Genomic DNA, 12,430 nt, shown 5'->3' with positions numbered 1-12,430 from the left:
TCTCGGCGTTGGAAGCCTGGGTCCAGTGGCATGAAAAGTTGTTATGTCTGGAGACTTCCTCAGCTGCATTGAATGGCCATATTGTCTTTTGTGCTCCAACACGCCCTAAGCACTCCACAGTGCTTTGCTGCGTCGCCCTCTCAGCCTTTGAACCTTGGTGCTCAGGGAGGGGTAGTATCTCTGGTATGGAGGGCTTGTCGTGCCCTCCTAGGGCATCTTTCCAGCCTCTGACCCCCACCTGACACCCAGCTCTCACTTGTGGCTCCTAGTAGCTGCTAGCATGCGGCAGAGGCCACACCCCGGGCAAAGGCTTCGACAGGCCGGCTAAACCTTGTGAGGGTAGCCATCGGGTTATTGACCCATGGTGAACCAGGGCTTTGCTCACCCAGCATGTGAAGACTGCTTCAGCTGAACATTGCCATATTATAAATACTTCATCTAGTAGAACTCTTCGTTGTAGTAATGATATTCTTCTTCTTTTTCTCCACTATCCTTCCTCTTCTATCCCTCTTTATTTCCTTAGACTATTTGAACAAAACACAACCACTTAAGAACATCTCTTATTTTAATTTTTTTTCTATGATTCTTAAAGATACTGGGGTCTAAAAAGACATTGGGTTCTTATTGTCCTTATTAACATGTAAAAAATTTATCCCCACAGACTCCATTTCAATTGTTCAAATATGTGTACTTTTCTATATTTATCTTATTGCTTATACTTCCACTTCCAAATATCTTCTAATGTCTGGTGTTTTCATCAGTGACATTTGGAAATACTATATTTTACCAATAGTTCATTTTTGCCCTTAAAGGATTTTACTTAGTTTTGCTTCATATGTTGTCTGGTTATTTTTGACTGTATAACATTATTTCCTATGGAAGTCATATTCCAAGGTTTCCTTTTCTCTGATATCAGCTTATGTAAGACCTATTTTGTGGCTCCTTTATATATAAATTTTTTTTGGTTACTTGTATTTTCTTTGACTTGGAAGCTCTGAATTCTGTCTATGGTATTTCTTTGACTTAGAAGCTCTGAATTCTGGCTATGATATTTCTGAGTTTTCCTTTCAGGGCTTCTTTTTGCAAGTCACATGTAGGTCTTCCTAGTTTTACTTTGCCCTCTGATTCTAAGAATTCTGAATCATTTTCATTCATAATTTCCTGAAACATATTAACCAGATTTTTCTCTGCTCATAATTTTTGGATAGTCTGATAATTCTTAGATTTATTTTTCTTTGACCTGTTTTTCAAATGTTTTTGATATTTTTCTTCTTTTTTTGTTTTGTTTTGACATTGTTTTCTTTGACCTGTTTTTCAAATGTTTTTGATATTTTTCTTTTTTTGTTTTGTTTTGACATTGTTTTATTTTTGAATCATTGCTTTCAGTCTGTGCCATTCTTCTATTCAGAATTCAGTTCTTTAGTGAGCTTTTCCACCATTGATTCTAAAGTATCAATTTACTTTGTTATTCTTTTTCCTTAGCTTTTTCTCTTGTTATTCTTCTCATTTTTATCTTTTATTTAATAAAATTCAGATAGAAATAGTCTTGTAATATTCAACATAGTATTGTTTTGTTATGCTTAATATTCAACAGATGATTATTATTTAGATAGATAAAATGATTTTTCTTGGTAATTTAATTTAATCATTGGCATATGAGTTCATTTTTTTATGATCTCATTGATATTTCTTCAACATAACTCCAGTAGAAGTTAGGCTTATAGACATGACATATACTTATTCTTGTTTCCATATATGTTTTATTTCTTTTACGTCTCTATATTTTGAGAAATTTTAATTCCATAAAATGTTAGAGACTATATTTACTCACCAAAATGTTGAACTTAAGTTTTTATAGGTTGTTGTTATAACTGGAAGACAATGGACAGCATTTTTGTCTATGTGATGGTCTTGTTTCAGCCCAGTTTATTGTTTCAGTTCTCATAAATATTGTCTGTTAGTATATAGAAGATAGTGACCTTCCAATGTATACAGAAGATAGTGACCTTCCAATGTACTAGCTACCAAGTCATATCTTGCCAGTTTTTGTTTGTTGATGTTAAATATTGCCTTCCATATTTTTACAATTTCTTTGTACAATCTACATCAATTAGCAGAAATTACTAAATTATTTAATGCTCTCTCACCCCACATTTCTTTTTTAAATTAAATTATATTTTTTCAATGAACAAAATTTAATTTCTCCTCTCCTCCCCTTAAACCCATAAAAAACCCCTCAAAATCCTTCTAAGAAATCAAAAGACATTCTGATGTTGGCCATATTGAAAAATGTCTTGTCTACTTTTATATCTAGATTCCATCATCTTTGTCAGGCGGTGAACTGCATACTAATGTCATCAATTCTCTGGACTCATATTGGTTTTTGTGTTGATCACAGGCCATAGGTCTTTTAAAATTATCTTTACAATGTTGTATTACTGTTTATGTTGTTCCCTGTTTTTTTTCCTTTCCCTCTACATCAGTTCATATTAGTCTTCCCAGATTTCTCTGAGACTGTACCATTGGTTCTATACATTTCTCACAGCTCAATAAAATTCTTTTTCCCATTAACATACCATAATTTGTTCAATTATTCCTTATTTGTTGGGGATCCCTTTAGTTTCTATTTCTTTACCCCTATGAAAAGAAGTACTATAGTGTGACCTCTTAATTGCCAAATTAGATAGCCTTTCTCATCTTTCTATCTGTGGAATTTGACTTCATTGACTACTCTCTCCTCCTGGATATTCTTTTCTTTTTGTGTTTTCATGGTGTGACTTTCTCCTGGTTAGCATTCTATTTGTCTCACCAGTTTTTAGCTTCTTCTGCTGGCCTATCATTGACACTGTAACATGCAATTCTGGGTGTTCTCCAAGGTTTTGTCTTGGATCGTCTTCCTTTCTAACTCTATACTCTGTCTTTTTCTCTAATCCCATATCTCCCTCTGGCTCTCTGTTCTTTCACTGTCCTGACTGTCTCTTTGACCCCCCCCCCCCCCCCAAGGTTTTAAATATCTTCTTTGTGCAAAAGATTCTCAGATACACATATTCAGTTCCAAACTTTCCTTGATTCCATCCTAAATCACTAAATTCCCTTTGGATATTTCAACTCGAATGTCCTGAAAATATCTATATTTTCATATTTCTATATTGACTCATTATATTTACCCATAAAAATCATTCTTATTCCCACCTGTCATCTTTTTTGGGAAAAATACTGTCACCATTCCAGTGACTATAGTTCATAATCTCCATATCATCAAGGTGATCAAAACATCATCCTAGTTGATCTCCCTACACTATTCTCTACTACATACTGCAGCTATACTTATTGTACTCATGTATTGATCTATCCATGTTCCTCCTCTACTCAATAAATTTACTGGTTTCTTGATGACTTTAGAATAAATTATGAGTTTCTCTGTTTAGGTTTTAATGCTTTTTACAGCCTGACTTCATTGAAGATTACTCTGTGTCCTACACGTTCTACTCTCTCCAAACTGGCCTTTCCTCCCTTCTTCATTCATGATATTGGACCTCCTACCTCTGGGCTTTTGCATCAGCCCTTTCTCTTGCTTAGAATGTTCTTCTCTGCTTAATAGTAATCCATCTTTTCTTTTGCATGTAATTTAGACATCATCTTCTTCATAAAGCCTTTCTTGATTCTCCATATTTCCCAACTGTCATTGCCTTTCCCTTACATTGTACCTTGTATTTAATTACTTTGTGTGTGATCTATCTATCTAGCTATCTATCTACCTATCTACCTACTTATGTGGCCAAGTTAATAAAAATGAAAGCTTATTGTATGAAACATTTTATATATAATTTATTCTTTTTTTTTAAACTCTTACCTTCCTTCTTGGAATCAATATGGTGTTCCAAGGCTGAAGAGTGAGAAGGGCTAGGCAATGGGGGTTAAGTGACGTGTCCAGGGTCACATAACTAGGAAGTGTCTGAGGCCAGATTTGAACTAGGACCTCTGTAATATATTCTTGAAGCTTTAGCACCTAGCACAGTGCCAGAGATATAGTGTGTGCTTAAAGAAATTGCCATCAATTGTTTAATAGCAATTCAGTTTCTTTTGGTTCATTGATGAAGTCATTTGTGTACACTGAGCTCTTCTATAGCCCAAGACTTTTTATACATAGATAATACGTTTGAATTTCAAATTAATAAGGAATTCATTTTCTACAGCAGACTTATATTCTATATAAAGAATAATCATTATAATGTGATGAAACATACAATTTTGATAATTTTTTAAATATTTACTGACTTAAATATAACACTCTAGTTATAAATTCATCCTTTATTCTATAATGATATGTATTTTTATGTATTAATTTTTTCAAAATCTACTATTAGAATATGGATAAACTCTTTGAGGGAAAAGACTGCATCCATTTAATTTTCTCCTGAACTTCCCTATGCAAGTAAATACTTAGTATCTGCTGTTTGGCCAACTTATTCTTTAGTACTGATAAAAGAACTAAAGGACTGTGCTTTTATGCTCAGTTTATTTATTTATTGGCATTGTTACTCTAGAGGGAAGGGAGGTGTACATAAATCAAGAAAAATCTTGAGGCTATTCAGTTTTTGAGTCGTGACTGTCATTTAGACTTATGTAACATTGGGTGATCATATATTCTTTATGAACCTCAGTTTTTTTTCCTGTAAAATAGGGATAACCATACTCATAGTACCTTCTCTACAGGTTTTTGTGTGCGAGGCTCTTTACAAACCTTTGTATGTCTGTCATCTGGGCTAGACAGTGCAGATGATTAAAGCATAGAGCTAATAATTTCAAACTCATAGATTCAATTTATTTTCATTGAAAAGATATTTGCTGAATGCTAAGAATTGTGCTAACATGAGCCAGAGAATTTAGTGGAAAGATAATGAAAATATCGCAGTCTTTAGGAATCTTACAATCTAATGGTGATGAGAATTAAATATTCTCTACAGATGGCTATAGTTTAAGGCTATTAGTATTATAATATTGGTAAAAGGAAAGGTAGGTATAGAGAATGTCTTATAATCTAGATAATGGGGAGTGGATGTCAATTAGATATGGAGAGAGTCAGAGAAAATTTTGTGGGCAAACTAGCATTTGGGGCCAGGCCTGGATTTTGGAAGGCTGAAATGTCTTACAAGAATAATTTTACCATGGTTAATGAGAAACATAATTTTGAATGCTATTTATTGAGTTGTGTCATGCCACAGATACTCTTGAGGAGCTATTTGAGGAAACCTCTTCCTTAATGCCAAAGGGCCCCCCAACTTAAGTACTTTTATAATTCCTTGATCTTCTTTCTTTTAGACTCATATCTCATATCTGTGAACCTGTCTCTTAACAGGTACCACTCCTCCCTGTAACATACTGTGATTAAGGGAATCCGATAGTCACTCTTGTTAGAATGGTGTGTAAAGTGAGACTCGTTACATGTGTGGGCTTGGTGACAACTATTATTGACCCTAATTCTTGGTTTATTCAGGATATTGCTAGAAATTCTGACCCATACATTAGTGGAAACTTATTATAAATTAACCATGTGAGCATACACTTTTGGTGACTATGTTAACTATTTTTCTTTTAGGTTAACCAAGTAGAAGTTTCAGAATCACTCCATAGCATGAAGACATTGGAAGGATCTGAAAAACCAGGTATCAGTTCCAGCATCATTCAAGAGCCTGAGGAATGTCAAAGTATCTTATGTAGCATCTTCAGGACCTTATAATAGAGATGAAAAAAGAAATACTCAGTCTTTTAACTGGAGCAACTTAGAATGGGTGACACCCTGTATGATGGGTTATTTCTCTATTTCCTATGATAACTGTATCAAATTCAATCTTGCTATATTTTTATGTTTCTCTCCTCCATTGTTCTGGAAAAAGGAAGGGGCTGACAGACCAGAGAATATGTTTAAGGAGTTCAAAAAAGAACATTCCTGTGAGAAGGTATTTTGCATGTTGCCCTCTGTTCTTTCCAAGAAGACAGAGGCTGGAAAAGTGTGGTCAACACTGCTTCCTCCTTCTTCGTTTGATGGCCAGTGAGAGAGAGAGAAGGTGGAAGAGTACAGAAAGGGATATTCTGATTCCACAATTGGAAGGTGTTAATTCTAAGGCTGATGTATGTGATTTCAGAAACTCACAAATGACTCTGGAATGTACTTGTGGAACTAAGTGAAAGTGAATGTAAAAGTGTTCCCTGTTGCAAATTGTTTTTATCAGTTAATAATATTCCAGAAGAATTCTATCCTCTTTTAGTTGTGAGAAAGCAGTATGTTCCCAATGAGAATTAAAATGAACAACAGTTAGAGGTTTGAATGTTTGAACATCCCTACAATGTTTGTTATTTGAGTAAACTGTAGTTGGGGATTGAAACAACATGGCTAGCCAGCCTGATTGGCCTACTATTTGCTGATTGTTTAATGAAAAATGAGTGTTTAATGCAATGTAATATGTAATTTTAAGAAGCTTCTGTAAAATCTAAATTGTTGGGTTTACAAATGAAAATACGGAAATACTATTTTGGCATGTATGCTGTTGTAGTGAGCACCAGGTGAAAATGCAATGATCACTGGGATTAAGAAGTTTTAAATTTTGTAGGTTTGAGATGGAACCTGTACTACGAGTTTAGAATATTATTGTTGTGAGGGTTTCTGGATTTGTGACTAAATTGTGATACTGTTGCCTAAATATGCACTTTTGCAGGAATAGTTCTGCTAAATTGTACATGTGTTGTTTAGATGTAAGTTGTTAGAATGTAATTATGATGAATCACAACTGATTTATGATTTGTACTGCAAATTAATATTTGAGGTGAACTGGATGAGACAATATACAAAAGATACCATGTATATTGTGCATATGGATAACGCATTGTCAATGAGATTGATAATCTGGGATCTTTTGAGTTATCAATAGTAGGTAACCGTAGGTAGAGTGGTTGTTAGAAAGTTTAAGCAAGTAATTGTTTCATCTCCCTCTTACCAAGGAGGAGGGACAAGTTGTATAACCCTGAGTGTTCTCCGAGAAGTGGATAAATGTAAGATATTTCCAACTAGATCTCTGGTAAATGCAGGACAGTCTTTTTGAGGACAGAAAAGTTAAAGAGTAGATATTTGTAAACCTGTAAGGCTTTGAGAAGGCATCTGAGTAAGTAGCTAAAATAAAAACTTGTTTAGGTTATGGAATTTTAGGAATGAAATGAGATTACCAAGAAGTAATTTTCTCTAAAACGTGTCATATAAGAGCAAAAGGTTTCTGGGATCCAAACTGCTTAAAATCTAGCTTTGTGTGCCTGATGATTAATCTATCATCAAAAAGAGAGAACAGGTCTTATTCCCTTTCCTTTCTCCCAAGCTTTGTCCTCATAAATATAGGGATTAGAATGCTTTGCTATGGGTTACAACTCCACATTCTTATATTTATAACAGTGTTCACATGTTTTTATGTTTTTTAGGTGAAGACCAGGATATAGACCAAAAATTGTTCCTAATCAAAGATGACTCATCATTTGGGAGTTTTAAGAAAGTATGCACATTTCCTTTCTTCATATGATTATCATATTTATCGATGCCTTTGTATAATAGAAATGGTCCCTAAAAATGAAGCATTTTTCATATTTTAACTTAAGATAAAAAACAATTGAACAAAATAGCAAATGAAGAACAGTATCCTTATTTGGAATTCAAAAACCTTGAGATTTGCTTAACATACTGAAAAATATTCGTTTCTTTGGAATTAGTAGACATATTTGTAGTTGAAAAATTGTCTTGAATTTCTCTGAATAAAATCTATGACTGCCTAACAGGAGACATACAGAAATAAATGGAATACACTCTGTTTTGTTAGTGGAGGTAGCCACTTTGAAGAGAGGCAGAGCTATTGCAGTGTCAAAGGACCCACTTCTTTGCCCATTTGATGATGTTGTGATGGAACACATTAATAAGGAGTTATTTTCATTTCTATTCTATTTTTTATGAATTTGGAGCATTTTTTTACACTGATTGAGGGAGGCAACAACTTTAGTAATTGATAGAAAAACAACCTGAGAGTTTAAGGTGACTGCGGTCACTTCCAGCTCTGAGCCCTGGACATGTCCCCTAGGGTCCTGGCTATCTTTCACATATTAGAAGTTGTAAAATAGCAGAATGTGTGTGTTGGTGTGGAGAATTTACTCATCATCACAACTTGTCTGTTTTGTATTAGAGATATTTCATGCAAACATCTTTTCCTTTCAGTTCTTTTTTTTCTAGTGTATTGATTTTATTCATGAAAAAGCATTTAAATTTTAGGTACTTAAAATTGCCCTTCATTATTTAGTCACTTCTACTTCATGTTTGTCTTCAAGAACATACACCTAACTGTAGTTGTAACTTTTTTATTCTCTTGATCTGATATTTTATTTGTATTAGGAAAATTATTTTTAATATTATATCATTTGATTTTTAGCATTAACCTGTAACATTCCTTTTCCTGACTTAGCTTTTGCATAGCTCAAGGAATATCCTTGCATTCCTTGCCACAGAGCATCTTCTGTAAGTGGGATAATTAAGATTGAGAATGTGCGTTCCATTCTTTCCTAAAAATAGTATTAACTTGAACTGATAAATTTCAGGATGAATGAGTTTGTCTTCTAGGTCACTCTCATTGAGAATGGAGTACATTTGGCCTATAAAGGTCAAAACTTGACCAGACCTAACTCAACCTTTCCATCTAGATTGTAATCTTGTGACCCAGTCCTTGCCCCTCATGAGTTTCCACCACTACCATGAAGGAATAGGAGAGAGGTTCAAAAATATTAGTCCATTTTCTTATTACATATCCAAAAGTTAGAAATGTCTTTTGCTTCTTGAGGAGGGTTGAATAATGAACTTTCCACAATTGTATTTAAATGATTTAAGATTTTATGATTTTTCACTGGTCCTAGAGAAATCATTGACCATTAATGGACTAGTCACTGAGAAATCTGTTTCTGATTAGAAACTTTATACCTGGTCTCTATGTATGCTATCTTATTTTTATCTGTGTTTTTGTGTCTTTGTAAGATGTTAGAAAAACCTTTGTCTTGTTTCATGTTTAGTTTTTTCTTTATTCTTACACAATTTTTTTTACCTTGAAATATTTTTAAAAGGAAAAAAGCAGCCAACCAGTATTGTGAAAAAAGTTAATTCATTTGTGGGATTGGGAAGAAAACCTTATTGTACTTATCCTTGCATGGCAAAAATTTGGACCACCTATACCTGCTCTTTAGAGACTTGTAACCAAGGACCTAGATCATGATGACCAGAAATATAGTCAGATCCTAAGACTGATGTAAGGAGAACATCTCAGGCAAACCATAAGTTTTATCTGAAAACTGGCTCCACACTGATCAATCAGTTATTGTTTCCATGTGCCTTTGTCCTTTTACACTCACTTGGGGGAAGAGTAGGTAGGACACCTCTTTTCCTGAATTCAGGGAATTGAACCTATTCACTTTCCCCCTCTCAACTTGGAAAGTCCTTAGGCTTTCTTCCAATTGGAAACCAGATTAGCTCATATACTGTTTCTTTTTAATTAATTTAATTTAATTTGTCTTACTGTGTAAAAGTCTATCTTCTCCTATATGGGGGCATCTAGACCTAAATTGAAGAAGGGGCTTGGTCTCAATTTGTTAGACAATTGCCATGCATTGCTTAATAAATCAATATGGTCAGCAGATTAAACTTTTTCTTCAGTCATTTTGTCTTTTGCTGGTTACACTGGTTTCAAAAAAGGACCCTCAGAATATAGTGTTTGGTATGGATTACTGTGTGGAGTGGAATCTCTGGTGTCTGCACCCCAAAGTCACTCTTATGATCAGAAAGGAAACCAGATAAGATGTTTCCAGAGAAAGTGCAGCCTTTATTAGGAAAGGGAGAGGATGGTGGCACTGCCCTGAGTATTCTTTCAGCAACAGTGTCCATAGGTGTACAAATGTATTCAGAATTTAAAGGAAATTAATACAATGGTGCCTTGAGTTACCATTATGTCACCTGTATGTGACATGATGTCTGAATATGTTATATTCATCTTGTCTTATCCTCCTTAAGTTTTCCCAGTGCTCTGAAACTCGTGGGACAATGCCTTAAGTTTGCAGTTTCAGAACTTAGACATGGCCAAGGTCTTTCAGGTTGAAACATTTAGGCCTGGGAGTTCAGATGATAAGTTTTCCCATGAGAATAGGAGAAAAGGGAGGGCAGTTTGACCACATCAGAAAAGTGTAAATTAAAGGTGTATGTTTATGTTTGATATTTATGTATAATACATGACATCTGTATCTATATCTATCTGTTTGGGGAGGGGGATTTCTCTACTCTTCATGAGGAGAAATTGGTGTCTCCCTTCTGAAGGGCACTTAACTTTCACTAATTTTCTATAGGAAGTTGCTAGTCTGAGATTACCAATACTAATTAATGTATGATGAAGAATAATGCATGATTTCATGTAATACAATTATCTAATCTAAACTAAGCCCATTCTTAGGGTATATAATCTTGCTACCTGGGCTCTAGCTTTGAATGTGTTCCTGTCCCAACACATCTCCTGGCTCTGCTGGAGTGAATTTCTTGCATGTGGCACCAAACATGTTTCTAAAACTATAGTATGTGTATGCTGTATTTGCCACCTTACTGCAATGCATAGCAATAAAGCTCTTATTTCCTGAGTATCAATTTTGTAGAAATCCTGAAGTCAAGGTTTTTATTTAGCCAGAGCTTTGAGGCCAAAGAAAGCATTTATCTTTCTTGTCTTCTCTGTGAAATCCCTCTCTAGCGCCTCCTCCTTGTCCTTGCCCTCTCTTAATTATCTTCTGACTTGTAAAAAAAGACTTTTTACTGGTGTTTTCTGTTTCTTACACCACCATAGTATCACAGCTCTCTCTCCCTATCCATAGGACAAATAGCTTTTTTAAAGAAGAAACAAAAAGATCAACATGGATACATTGTGGTAGTCCAAAAATGTGTATAGAGTATATGGAATACCTGTGAATTTCTGACCTATAAGAAGTAGTAGGTTGGGGACATCCTCTCATGTCTCTTCGTTCAAGTTCACTTTGTCCTTTATGATTTTGTTGCATTTACTTTTTAATTTTTTGTTAAGTCTTCCTATTTACATCATTATAGTTAGTGTATACAGCATTTTCTTGGCTCTGGTAACTTCACTCTGCATCAGTTCATGGAGGTTTTACCATGCTCTCTCTATTGATCATACAGGGTAGTAATATTTATCTTTCATTATATTAATGTATTAACATTTGTTTAGCCATAATCCATGTTTATGTGATGTGTATCTGTGTTGTTTCTAATGCTTATCTGTCACACGCAAAAAAATTTATTGGAGTGTATAGGGACTTTATTTCTCATTAGTTGTTTTCCTGGGATATAAATAAGTTCTGGAATGGAATTACTGATTCAAAGGATAGGGGTATGTTAGTCACTTTATTAACATATTTACAAATTTCTTTCCAAAATAATTGTACCATTTTGTAGCTCCAACAGCTAGGTACTAGTGTGCTGTAAGAATTAAGTTTAAGAGACTGTACCTGTAAGCCTTCTATCATTGCCTATTGCCTTTTCTGTTCACTTTTTTGCCAGTTTGCCTGGCGTGAGATTAAAACATCAATTTTGTTTTCTGATTATTTATCTATTGTTTGAAGAAAAGCCTTTTTGTTTCAAGTTTTTCCATTTCAGTTTCCATTTTCTCTTTTTTTAACTGCCTCTCTCTCTTATTCAATTAAACACATCTCTTACCCATAACTGTTGAGAGATACATGCTGTTTCTAACCTAATTTTAAAAATAAGGTTCTTTAATATTAAGTTCACAAATCTGTTTAGAATGAATTGTTGAGTGTGTTACATAAGGTGTTGGTCTAAGCAGAATTTTTTTTGCAGAATGTTTTCCAATTTTCCCAGCAATTTTTATCAAGTAGGGAGTTTTTATCAAGGCAACTTGCATTTTCTATTTTATCATGCACTGGAGTATTGAGTTCTGTTGTTTTGGAGTCTCTTGTCTAGTTCATTAATCTATTTCTATTTTTTAACCTGTACCAAGTGGCTAATGTATAATATAATTTGAGGTGTGGAAGTGCTATTTTTATTTACTTCTTTTCATCATTTCCCTTTTCGCCAGTCTTTTCAAAAGTCCAGTTTTTAATTTTATCATTTCTATTTTTTATTTTGACTTATTGCAGGTGACAGGACACTATCCAATGGTTGGATATCCCTCCTTTCTCTCTGATTGACCCTCCCATCCCCCAAAATTTGCTTGGAAATCTCCCTGAAGTCATATTTTTCCAACTTTTCCAATTGCCAGTTGCCCCAAAGGGACCCAACCCTCCTGCCTCCCAGAATAAGTAGACTTAAGGTTCCAAATCCACCAGGCTCAATGCAGTATAAGGTCCT

General features: G+C 34.5%; 1 protein-coding gene across 2 annotated transcripts in view; it reads left to right on the top strand.

Moving 5' to 3' along the window:
• The window catches only part of LOC100020571 (sodium-coupled monocarboxylate transporter 1), a 160,411-nt gene that overhangs the window by 134,379 nt on the left and 13,602 nt on the right, over positions 1-12,430 (top strand). For both annotated transcript variants that reach the window (XM_007503301.3, XM_056798756.1), the window contains 2 exons: positions 5,600-5,666; positions 7,468-7,538. In XM_007503301.3, the coding sequence (XP_007503363.1) occupies positions 5,600-5,666; positions 7,468-7,538 (138 nt within the window). The remainder of the gene's footprint in view (positions 1-5,599; positions 5,667-7,467; positions 7,539-12,430) is intronic.

The sequence above is a fragment of the Monodelphis domestica genome, chromosome 5, assembly GCF_027887165.1.
Source record: "Monodelphis domestica isolate mMonDom1 chromosome 5, mMonDom1.pri, whole genome shotgun sequence".
Taxonomy (NCBI): Eukaryota; Metazoa; Chordata; class Mammalia; order Didelphimorphia; family Didelphidae; genus Monodelphis; species Monodelphis domestica.
The sequence above is the reverse complement of the archived record's forward strand: the minus strand, read 5'-3'. Positions and strand labels throughout refer to the sequence as shown.